Source organism: Solea solea, chromosome 3, assembly GCF_958295425.1.
Source record: "Solea solea chromosome 3, fSolSol10.1, whole genome shotgun sequence".
In the NCBI taxonomy this organism is placed as follows: domain Eukaryota; kingdom Metazoa; phylum Chordata; class Actinopteri; order Pleuronectiformes; family Soleidae; genus Solea; species Solea solea.
Window position 1 is genome coordinate 23,816,886 of NC_081136.1, and position 12,050 is coordinate 23,828,935.

Consider the following 12,050-nt stretch of genomic DNA (forward strand, 5'->3'; position numbering starts at 1 on the left):
TTTGCTCTATGTGATGAGTTGGTATAGGTTATGATTTCCCAGTTCTCTCTGTATGTGTGAGTAGTACATATAGTGCAGTGACACCAGGCTTTGTGTAGTCAAATTCATATTTTGTTAAATAAAAGTGCAGAGTGGAAATCCTTCCTTCCGCCTGTCTGTGCTCTGCTAACGGCTGCTTCGGCTAAGCCTCACAACCTGCATTAACTAGACGATACAAATGGCGCCTTAACATTATTCCCTGGACGTTGCCTAGGAACCAGAATGAGGAGCTTCGACCGTGTCGGACTGCTTTTATCCACCGTGGGAGTCCAGGTGAGTGTTCTGTGTTGGTTCTAACTTCAGTGGGAGCTAACGTGTCTACAGTCAGGTGCTAGTTTAGTGTCCGTGGCGTGGGATGTAAGCTCTTGGCTTTGCCTCTCTGCTGGCTGGATATGACTGATCGGTCCCCAATGACTGCTTTCCATGTACGGTTTGGATTAAAGATTAAAGCTCAACTTTCATCTGTTGGATTTTATTCTTCACTCCCAGTCAATTTCCATCCACAACCTTACCCCTCCGTATCTCTCCGACCTTCTCCATATCGCCAACTCCTCCCACTCCCTCAGATCCTCCTCCTCCACCCACCTCACTGTACCCTCCACCTGTACTGCTTGGACAGAGTGAGTACCTTAAAGTTTAAGTCACCTTCATTGTAATTGTTGTTACCTCATTGTAGTAATTCTCACATAGACATACATTTTTGGGTGGTGCTTTCGGTTTTGCTGCACGTAATCACACAGTGCTGGGTGTATTATAAAGGAGCTTATTTTATTGAACTGTAGCATGGATATGTTATTTCTCACATACTTCTCAAGGCCGAGTAGAACAGGTTCAGGACCTACAGGCAGAGGTTGTAAGACTGTGAGAGTGACTGTAGGACTCACTGGAGCTACAGCACAGCATACTCAAATGCTAGGAGCAGTCTGATAAAAAAAAACACTCAGACAGTCCTGTATCCCAACAACCAAACCTAGCCTCCATGGCCATTTCGACCCTGTATGCACCCACTGTGACCAAAAAAGACCCCACATTCTACTCTGGTGCTCAGGTTGGACACTCAGACTCTTGTCTGCAGCCAAATTCACTCAAGCTCTGCAACACATCTAGACTGATTGCGGCTGTATTGCATCATGCCCCCGAAGACTGGTTGAATACTGTCAACACCTACAAATCCTCACTGAAGCTGTCTGACATACAGATGCTACATTAACTGCCATGTTTCCTGGTAAAAGAGCCTATTAAATGGTTTAAAGCACTCAGTTCACATGTCATCAAGTGGGCTCAGTTCTGCTTCTTTAGAACAGTTTTTCTTCCATCTGACCTCCAGGAGCGTGTCCTGAGAGGCATGCTTGACCGTGTCCAAGCACCAGATGAGCCCCTCCCAACATTTGTGGCTCACATGCTAGGCGAGTTTAACAAATAAAAGAGCTCACCACCTGCCCAGGAGCAGATTGAACTAAATGGAAAAACACAGAGTTGCACTGTATGGCGCCCTTATCTCATCAGTGATGGACTTGTTGCTGCATGTTCATTCCCAATTTGCATTGGACAGTCAGGAAACTTTTGGGGGTGAGGCAATCCCCTGCAGACACTAACTGAGCCTTGTCCCATTTGCCACACCCCCACAAGAGCAACATGTTCTATGTCATGTCTCAGGCCCCCTGGAACACGCCATTGAGAACCAAAGCTAACTTTAATCCAGTGCCCTTGGAGGCAACTTTGGACACTGGTGCTTCACTTTCAATTTGTCAATAACGATTATCCAAATGGAACACGTCAGTCCATCAGTGAGCCTTCCTGACAATGTCCCCTGCACTCCTGACAGTGTGACTTGGCTCTCTTTCGGTTTCATGGGGAAACACTTGTACCAGCGTTTTGCTATTATTCCTAACCTATCCTCCCCTTCCATCCTAGGGATGGATTCCATGATTAGAGCCATCCTGACCATCTATGGCCCCTGTCTTCATGGATGACGTTCCTTGTCCTGTGGTGGACGTGGATGAGGACTGCACAGTTGAACCATTCATTGCAGGGGAGGCCATTATGTCATTAGATACCCTACAATCCAGTCTCATGTCAAAAGTAGATAAGGCTAGTCTTGAGGATGGGCAGAAAGCATCATCTTGGACGCACTTCAATGACGGAACACATAATAGATGATGGTGCAGGTGATGCAAAGCCTATAAACCTCCAGGTTGAACAGATGCTGCAGGATGAATCACTGAGCCTTCCACTGGCCCATGGGGTCCAGTGAAGCTGGACTCCAGTCTACTTTCACTCTATGTGACGAGTTGGTCTAGGTTTTGATTTCCCAGTGATCTGTTGTTTTTGTGTGAGCAGCGTGGAAATCCCTCCATTTTGAAATTGGATACTTAATTTGTATTATTATTATTATTATTATAATAATAATTATTATTATTGTTGTTATTGTTGTCATTATTATTATTATTATTATAATAATAATTACATGTATTAAAGCATCTGGTTCAATGATATATGCTTATACATGATCTCACCCACCAAGCTACTTGAAAAGGTACATTGTCTGGATGTCAGTCCAGCCCAAACTCAGTCTGTTATTGTTTTGATTGTTTTGATTATTTTTGGTTGTTTTGATTGAGAGACCCCTATTGGCAGAAATGACATACTGTGTGTTTCAATAAATACATTAATAAATTAGTTAGAAACATGATTCAGGCCCAACCCTAAAGCTTCTTCCTCCGTCCTGATTGGCGGTATGCAAACATAAACAACACTGCAAATAGATAAAATGTGGTGATATTGTGATGAGCCTGAACTTTGACAGGAATAAACCAGACAGAGCAAAGTCATGAGGATATTTTTAGACACCAGTCTCCTCTCGTTAATGTTCTCCTGTTTTTCCTCTGCTCTGTCCTCTCTTTATTCCTCCTCTTGTCAGTTACGGGGACAGTTTGATCTAAATGGGATGCACAAACCCGGAGATGTGATTCTAGGTGGGATTTTCAAACTTCACTTCTTTCCAGCATATCCTGATCTGTCTTTTACCTCAGAGCCACAACAGCCTACCTGCTTTGGGTGAGTCTGACAGGGAAACAGACAAATTAAGAATCTGTTTAAGTTTTATTATGGGTGTGGAAGCTTAAGTCACTATTTCCAGTAGCTGACATAATTAAACACATCACAGTGAGTGTATGATGTATTTAAATGGTAAAAACTTATATTTTTGTTTCAGTTTTGATGTAATGGGATTCAGACATGCTCAGACCATGGCCTTTGCTATCGATGAGATCAACAGAAACTCCAACCTGCTGCCTAATGTGACTCTGGGATACAGTCTGTATGATAACTGCATCCAACTAGGCATTGCGTTTCGTGCAGCACTGACCTTAGTCAGTGGTCAAGAAGAGCAAGTTACATTAGAGGAGAACTGTGTAGGAACTCCACCAGTCCTAGGGATTGTGGGTGATTCTTCCTCGACTCGTACTATTGCCATATCCACAATCTTAGGTTCGTACAGAGTGCCTCTGGTAAGTTTTTTTTTTTTTTTTGTATTTCAACTCACTCATTATTGTGATTTTTAAATGTAATTTCAGTAATTAATAGACGTTGAATGAAAGTGTGGTCATCGAAGAAAAAAAATGAGCCAACACTTTTCTTTATAAATACATGCTCTGTTGTTTTGCAGGTGAGTTATTTTGCCACATGTTCATGCCTGAGTGATCGACAAAAATTTCCATCTTTCTTTAGGACGATTCCGAGTGATGCTTTTCAGGTGAAAATCAATTTGCTAATTCAAAATGCATAAAACAAATCATGGGCAACAACATTCCATATATACTGCAGTGAAAAATAATCAGTTTGTGATTTGAGAAATGTTGATAGTAGTCAAATAAAATACAATCCTCAGAAGTGTCAAGTTTAGTGTGACATACTCTTATTCTTGAACAATATCATGACCCTGACTCTCTTAAACCTGGAGTGATCCCTAGTTATTGTTACTGGTATAAATCTGTTTCATGTCCACAAATATCTGCTGCTTGTTTAGCAGGATTTCCAGTAAAAGATGATTCCAGCCTGTGCATTAATCCCTCTGCTCTGTGTCCACATAGGTGAATGCTATGATTCAGATTCTAAAACACTTTGGTTGGACTTGGGCAGGTCTGCTCATCAGTGATAATGATTATGGAGTCCATGCTGCCCGATCCTTTCACTCTGATCTGGGTCCAGCTGGTGGAGGTTGTCTGGCTTACACAGAGATGTTGCCCCGCGTTTACGACCGTGCTGAACTGAGGAGAATAGTGGATGTGATGAGGAAATCTACAGCTCAAGTGGTGATTGTGTTTGCAAATCAGAGTCGCATACTCAACCTTATGAAAGAGGTAGGTGTTCATGTATATTTAATAAAGCTTGGCATACAATTGTTTTCTCTATAAATCTGACTGTCATATTTACATGTACTTAGTTTCTGTCAGCATACAAATAGATTTTGTATGCTGTGCTTTCATTTTTTATCCAAATGCAGACTTGGAGCTTTTGTTTAATTCCTCTGGATTGTTCAAAGGATTATGGGTAGTTTTGTTGAACTCGTCCTGGCCCAGGGGTTGAGAACACTCAACAAGTGTAAAACAGTCAAAGTCATCATGAAAACTGGTAAAAGATATAGGACTTTTCTATTCTTGATGACCACCCAAAACTCAAAAAGTGTCACACAAATCCATCAAAATAAATTATTCAGATTTTACTCTCACAAAACAAAAATGGCTATGATGAATAAAGCATCCCTTCAGGAAGTTTACCTGGTTAGAAATCAGTTTTCAAAGTGTGATTTCTGCCCAAAGCTTGATTTTGAAAAATGCCAATAAGTGGTCTGAGACCTGAGAAGGGGAGGGGTGTGGTCCTGAATTAATTCTTACACCAAGTTGCAGCTGTGTGAGGTGCTATGTGTGAGGAGCCTCTCCATTGCTCACACCGACCTTCAACAGGTGGACAGAGAAAGGCGACAAACTGACAGCTCTGCTCTTTATAAAAGGGGGAGGAGTCTCGGACAATGAGTGAAGCAATGGTTGAACAAATGGTGATGAAGGAGTGCCAGTGACAAAAGCGTGGACTAAGAAAGCCATTGATACATACATACATACTAGATACACATAATGATTTAGGGGCTTAGTTACATTTTTTTAAATGACCCACCATGTGGTTGGTTTGCCTGGATTGAATTGTTTGGTGGAATTGCTTTACAAGAATAACTGGCTAGAAACAAAATATGGTGGACCCCTGCACCTCCATAAGCAATAGTCATTTGCCACTTCTGTGCATTTAGAGTTGCAATTGATGTCTTTTAACATTTAAATCTTCTGAGAACTACAGAGGCCAGCAATTTTGTCTGCAGTCAGGTCCTTCTCTTTTATTATGGTGCATATCTCTGTATTACATCAACTGTGGAAACTAAATTATGCTTTATTGGTTAAAAAAAAAAATATATCGATATACTTATTATGTTACATTATTATGTTATGTTATACTTACTATGTTATTATTCAATGTACAGGTGGTGAGGCAGAATGTGACAGGCTTGCAGTGGATGGCCAGTGAAGCCTGGATCTCAGTGATTTCACTCCAGATGCCCCATCTCATGCCGTACCTGGGTGGAACACTGGGCATTGCCATCCGTCGAGGAGAAATATCAGGTCTCAGGGACTTCCTGTTACAAATACGTCCTAACCTACATCACAACGACACCCATGGAAATAGCATGGTGAGAATTAAATATTTCAATCTGACATAGAACTATCAAAAATTAAATAGTGTCATTATTTCACAAAACTTTTTCTTTTCAGGTGAATAAGTTTTGGGAACACACATTTCAGTGCAGCATTGCACCACATCCAGAAGGTTGGGTGGAAGCTGGAGGAGAACTATGCACTGGACTGGAAGTTATAGAGAATGTGGAGACGGAGTTCCTGGATGTTTCAAACATCAGGCTAGAGTATAATGTGTATAAGGCTGTGTACGCACTAGCATATGCTCTTGATGACATTCTGCAGTGTGAGCCAGGGAGAGGACCTTTCAGCAACCACACCTGTGCTCATTTACAAAGACTGGAGCCATGGCAGGTGAGATATCAGTTTACATACAACTTTTAATGACACTTAACCCTTTGCATACTTTTAGTCCATCCACTACCCTCAGATGTTGTCTCTCTGGTGTGTTTGTGTCCGAGCATGTGAGACAGCTAACTTCAGCCTAGCCTTGCTACCAATTTGATTCACCACCCGGTTCTGCGACTCCATCCCGTCATCCAAACTCACTATGTGATACAGCAGTATCTTAATCTGGTCTGCACTCGTCTGAATCATCTTGCTGCTCTTCAAGCAAAGACTCAATATCACTAACCAAATCAAACTATTAATCAGGAACTCTGCCAAAATGGAAATAACACAATGGAAATAACACAAAGACACTGTTTTCACTCCTCAATAAAATTCTTCAACCCCAAGACTCCCTACTCCCCCACCTGTATTCAACCGACACCTGGAACTCTCTAATTCTAACTCTCTAGATCTAACTCTCTAATAAAATTCACAAAATCCATCAGCACATCAGTTCAACTCCCCTCCTCTGAATTTCTCAGTCCTTGTTCACAGCCTCATCACCTCCTGCATTGATTACTGTAACCCTCTCCTCTCTGGTCTCCCTCACAAATCCCTCCATAAACTTCAACTGGTACAGAATTTAGACTCAAAACCCATCTGTTTAAAATAGCCTACTCTCTGCAATTCCTCTCCATTTTCTATTTACTGTTTTTTTTTTTTATAGTTGTTTGTTTTGTAAAGTTCCCCGGGCTACGGCTGCTGCAATGACTCTGGGTTGCGATACCACGGGGGGCTGGGTTGGAGAACCAGCAGGCCTCCCTGCAATGGTTCCCCCTGCTCCTGGCAGGTTGTACCCCTGGGAGCTGCCGCTGGCTAATAGCACCTGCACTGCCTCAGCCCCTGATGGGCGGCCTATAAATCCAGCCAAGGTTGTGCGCTGGGTAAGCAACCCCCCACATAAAACAAACCTGCTACGAATTCTCGCATATGGAACTCAAACCGGACTGACGGACGGACCCACGACTTAAGTCTAACAGAACTGCAACAACAAGAGTTGCAACTTGGAACGTACTGTCCATGAACAGGGAAAGATCAGCAGAGCTGGTCGTCTCAGTGCCGCAGTAGCAGGTCTCACAGAAGTATGCTCACCTGGATCCAGCACACATCTAGCAAACGACTACAACTTCCTCTGGGTCGGGCAGGGATGATGGCCAACATCGCTAAGGGGTTGCACTTGCCCTCGCTCCACCTCATCCACCTCATCGTCATTGTGGCCTATGCCCCCACCAACATGGCAACTAGAAGGATGATTTTTTTTCACCCACTTATCAGCATTTAAGGACGACATCTCCAGACATGACGTTATTTGGATCCTTGAAGACTTTAACCCTACAACCGGGCCTGATAGAGCCGGGTTTGAGAGCGCCCTAGGCCCCCATGGAACTGGCTCCTGTAACAGCACAAGAATCCTAGAGTTCTGCTCCAACTTTTGTCTCAAACAGAACGTTCCTTCGCACAAGTTCATACACAGTGTGACCTGGATCAGCAATGACAGCCACACAAGGAAGGAACTCGACCACATCCTTACCAGCAAACCAGTTGGCACACCTCAACCAACTGCCGTGTCTACCCCAGTGTTGAGCTGGGAAACTCCAACCACAGGCTACTGACCATGACAGTCCGTCTTCGACTGAAAAGGAGCTCCACCTCCAAAGCTCAGCACAACAACATTGACATCTCCAAACTGCAGACCCCTGAAGTCACAGCCTACTTTCAGCTGGAGCTTCTCAACCACTTCTCCGCCCTGTCTGTTGACTCAGATGAGGACAACCCGGAGAAGATCTGGAACGACCTCAAGCAAAGCATCACCGCTGCCACAGCCAAGGTGCTCAGGCACAAGAGAAGGAAGAACAGGAAGGACTTCCTGTCAGTGGAGACTCTCAGTGTTGTGGAGGCAAAAAGAACAGCTAGACTGGAAGGAAACCGCAGGGAGTGCAGACGTCTTAACGCCAAGTGCAACAAGCTGCTCCGCAAAGGACAAGTAGAACTGGTTCAACAACCTAGCAGAAGAAGCAGAGGCGGCTGCCCTAAGAGGTGACCAAGGCTCCCTGAGGACCCTCTCCGGGAAGACAACACCAGCTACCGCCTGCGTGAAAGCCTTGGATGGAACCATCCCAGATACTCCAGACCAACAGATGGTGCGGTGGAGGGAGCATTTTCAGAGTTTGCTCAACCGTCCAGCGCCACCCCCCTCTCTTCAATTGGAAAGACTAGCTGCCTCGGCCAGGAGGGAGGACTCTGTCCCTACTGATCTCCCCAACCTAGCAGAAGTGGTCAAGGCCATACCAACTACTGGCTGAGAAGAGAAGGGAGTTCAGGAAAGCTCTCTATGCAGCCTACGTGGACCTGGAACAAGCCTTTGAGTCTATGGATAGACTAGCCCTTTGGAAATTCCTCAAGATCCTTGGCGTCTTGGTCAAGCTGTTAAACCTTCTCTATCTCTCCTCTACTCTGACACCTCCTCCTGTGTGAGAGTAAACTGGCTGATGTCAGACAACTAGAACATCAACAGTGGAGTCTGCCAGAGCCCTAACAGTCTTCAACACAGCCATCAACTACATCATGGGGAGAACTGTGGCTCAGTGTGTCTGTGGTGCTAGCTTTGGCAACGTTACCATCACAGACCTGGATTACGCCGACACTGTGGCAATCCTAGCCAAAATCTTGGAAACACTCCAACTTGCCTTGCAGGCCATTAACATGGTAACCCAACCGCTCGGCTTGATGGTCAGCTGGGAAAAAAACAAAGTCCAGTGCCTCAGTGATTACGAGACACCCCCAGCAGGACTGGTGATCAACTCCCACTCCGTTGAAGCCGTCCACAGGTTCGCTACCTTTGAGGCACGATTATGTCAGACTGCAAGAGCTACTCTGACATCCAGCTTCGCATCAGTTGTGCCACCTCTGCGATGGCAAGCCTTGACAGCCTGTGGTCCAACAGGAAACCCTCGGTCCAAACAAAGGTCAGGCTGTACATGGCAAGCCTTGTGCTGTCCATTGTCCTGTATGGAGCCAGGACCTGGACTCTGACAGCTACCCAGGAACGCCGCCTGGATGCACCAAGTGCCAACGAAGGATCTTGGGGATCAGGTGGTAAGACCACGTATCCAACGCCGTCCTGCATGGGACCACCAACCAGCCTCCTCTGTCCAACAAGATACGCTCGGTCCACCTCCGTCTCTTCAGCCACAACGCCAGGGCGGAGTCTCCTCTGGAACCACCTGCCCTACTGAGGGAACTGACCCCCACCACCTGGTCCCGTCCCAGAGGGAGACCCAGGCGTATATGGGCTGACCAGCTGGACAACAACCTGCAGGCTGCTGGCCTCAACATCGCCAGCCAGGAACAGACTGGCATGGAGAACCGTATGCAGAGGTTCTCTTCGGGAGCATACAGAGATGAGTGAGTGAGTTAATGTTGCTATGCAGACTTGTATGTCAGTTAGACTGAGTCCATTATTTACTGAAGGTTGACCACAAAATCCATTGCCTGTGTTTGTTTCCATTGCTCTGTCTTCTTCTGCTTGCTGAGAGCACGTTTCATAGTAGTGATTCACTTCCACCATTTCTCTGGATCTGTGAGGATCCAGTAAAATGCTCTCCCGTTAGCCTGAAAACAGCCAGCAAGTTTTCTGAGATATTGCCTGATTTATGTGCTGTCTCCTGTACAAGTCAGTGGGATGAGCCATAATCATGCCTGCAAGTGGGTGTGTCAGAGGCGTTACATTGGTTGTGTGAAGTCACCTGCTGTGGCTCTATAGGAGCCCCAAGTGCATCTGAGAACAGTTATTACATTATGTAGCATCATCAGGAAAAAAATATTGGATCTTTTAATGGCCTTTTAATGGTTAATGTTTATGTGATCAGTCTATCATTCTTTACATCTGATTCTATTATCCAAAGCTTTTGCATTACTTGGAAAAAGTCAACTTCACCACATCATTTGGTGATCAAGTGTCATTTGATGAAAATGGAGACGCCTTACCAATATATGACATCATGAACTGGGTGTGGCTCCCTGATGGACAAACAAAAGTTCAGAGAGTGGGTGAGGTTAAGAGGTCAGCCTTCAAAGGTGAAGAACTCACATTGGATGAAGACAAAATCTTCTGGAACTTTGAATCCAAACAGGTAACTTCTTCCTTTTTTAGACAGCCATGGATTATTTTAGTCATTATAGATTAGTCTCACAGATATTGATTTTTCTCCACACAGCCTCCTCGGTCAGTGTGCAGTGAGAGTTGTCCTTCAGGTACCCGCATGGCCAGAAAGAAGGGGGAGCCTGTGTGTTGTTTTGACTGCGTCCCTTGTTCTGAGGGAAAGATCAGCAATATGACTAGTGAGTGTAACGTTTTAAACACCACAGTTCAGAGATGTTGTATAAACATGTTTCTCATCACTTTCCCTCTTTTCTCAGACTCCATGGAGTGCACCAATTGTCCAGAAGATTTCTGGTCCAGCCCCCAGCATGACCACTGTGTTCCTAAGAAAACAGAGTTCCTCTCCTATCATGAGCCTCTGGGTATCTGCTTGACAACCACCTCACTGTTGGGCACATTTATCTGTGTTGTTGTTCTGGGCATCTTCATCCATCATCACAGTACACCTATAGTTCGTGCCAACAATTCAGAACTCAGTTTTCTTCTCTTGGTGTCACTCAAATTGTGTTTCTTGTGTTCGTTGCTGTTCATTGGACGACCCAGATTATGGACTTGCCAACTAAGACATGCAGCATTTGGCATCAGCTTTGTGCTTTGTGTCTCATGTATCCTGGTGAAAACCATGGTGGTTCTGGCTGTGTTCAGGGCCTCCAAACCAGGAGGTGAGTCCAGTCTGAAGTGGTTTGGTGCTGTGCAGCAGAGAGGTACAGTTATGGTTCTGACTTCTGTTCAAGCAGTAATCTGCACTGTCTGGCTTGTCTCTGCTTCACCAATGCCTCATAAAAACACGCAGTATCACAGTGACAAGATAGTTTATGAGTGTGTAGTTGGGTCCACAGTTGGTTTTGCAGTTTTACTTGGTTATATTGGTTTACTGGCTGTCCTCAGTTGTTTGTTAGCTTTTCTAGCAAGGAATCTTCCAGACAGTTTCAATGAGGCCAAACTCATCACTTTCAGCATGTTGATCTTCTGTGCAGTGTGGGTGGCCTTTGTCCCTGCTTATATCAGCTCACCAGGCAAATATGCAGATGCAGTGGAGGTATTTGCCATCCTGGCCTCCAGTTTTGGCCTCTTGGTGGCACTGTTTGGACCTAAATGTTACATAATCCTGTTGAGACCAGAGAGAAACACAAAGAAAGCCATCATGGGTCGAGGCACTGAGACTTAAAAACAGCAAAATACAAAAATAATCAATGGTTTTCATAATACAATAATTCAGGTTTAGAATATGTTAATATTGATATTAATGTTACATGAAAAAGGGTGAGAGTAAATACACACAGTAATTTATAGTAATGTACAGTATGTTTTGAACGGAGAAGAATGTCCACAATTTTTTATTTTAATGTGAATTCCTTTCAACCTAAACTTTTCCATTGTGTGTATTGTATCAGCCAGAGTATTGCTGTAACGCTAATTTACACCACGGTGTGGCGCCTTCTTTTGTTGTGCTGTTTGTGCAGTTGCGTGTACATGTCCTCCGATATACTCCAGTCCACTTTTACTCTATGTGATTAGTTGGTATAGGTTTTGATTTGCCAGTGCTGTTTTTGTGTGAGTAGTACATGTACAGTAGTGCAGTGAGACCTGGCTTTGTATAGTCAAATTCATATTTTGTTAAATAAAAGTGCGGCTAAGAATAAGAGTGGAAATCCTTCCTTCGTCTGTCTGTGGTCTGCTAACGGCTGCTTCGACTAATCCTCTGTGCCTTAACATTA

The 12,050-nt window shown here is 44.4% G+C and overlaps 1 protein-coding gene across 1 annotated transcript in view; it reads left to right on the forward strand.

The window, feature by feature from the left end:
- LOC131456040 (extracellular calcium-sensing receptor-like) overlaps positions 1-12,050 on the forward strand; it is a 34,679-nt gene that overhangs the window by 16,229 nt on the left and 6,400 nt on the right. Inside the window, exons 5-7 of the mRNA XM_058623996.1 lie at positions 5,570-5,776; positions 5,859-6,134; positions 10,076-10,303. Coding sequence (XP_058479979.1) covers positions 5,570-5,776; positions 5,859-6,134; positions 10,076-10,303 — 711 coding nt within the window. The remainder of the gene's footprint in view (positions 1-5,569; positions 5,777-5,858; positions 6,135-10,075; positions 10,304-12,050) is intronic.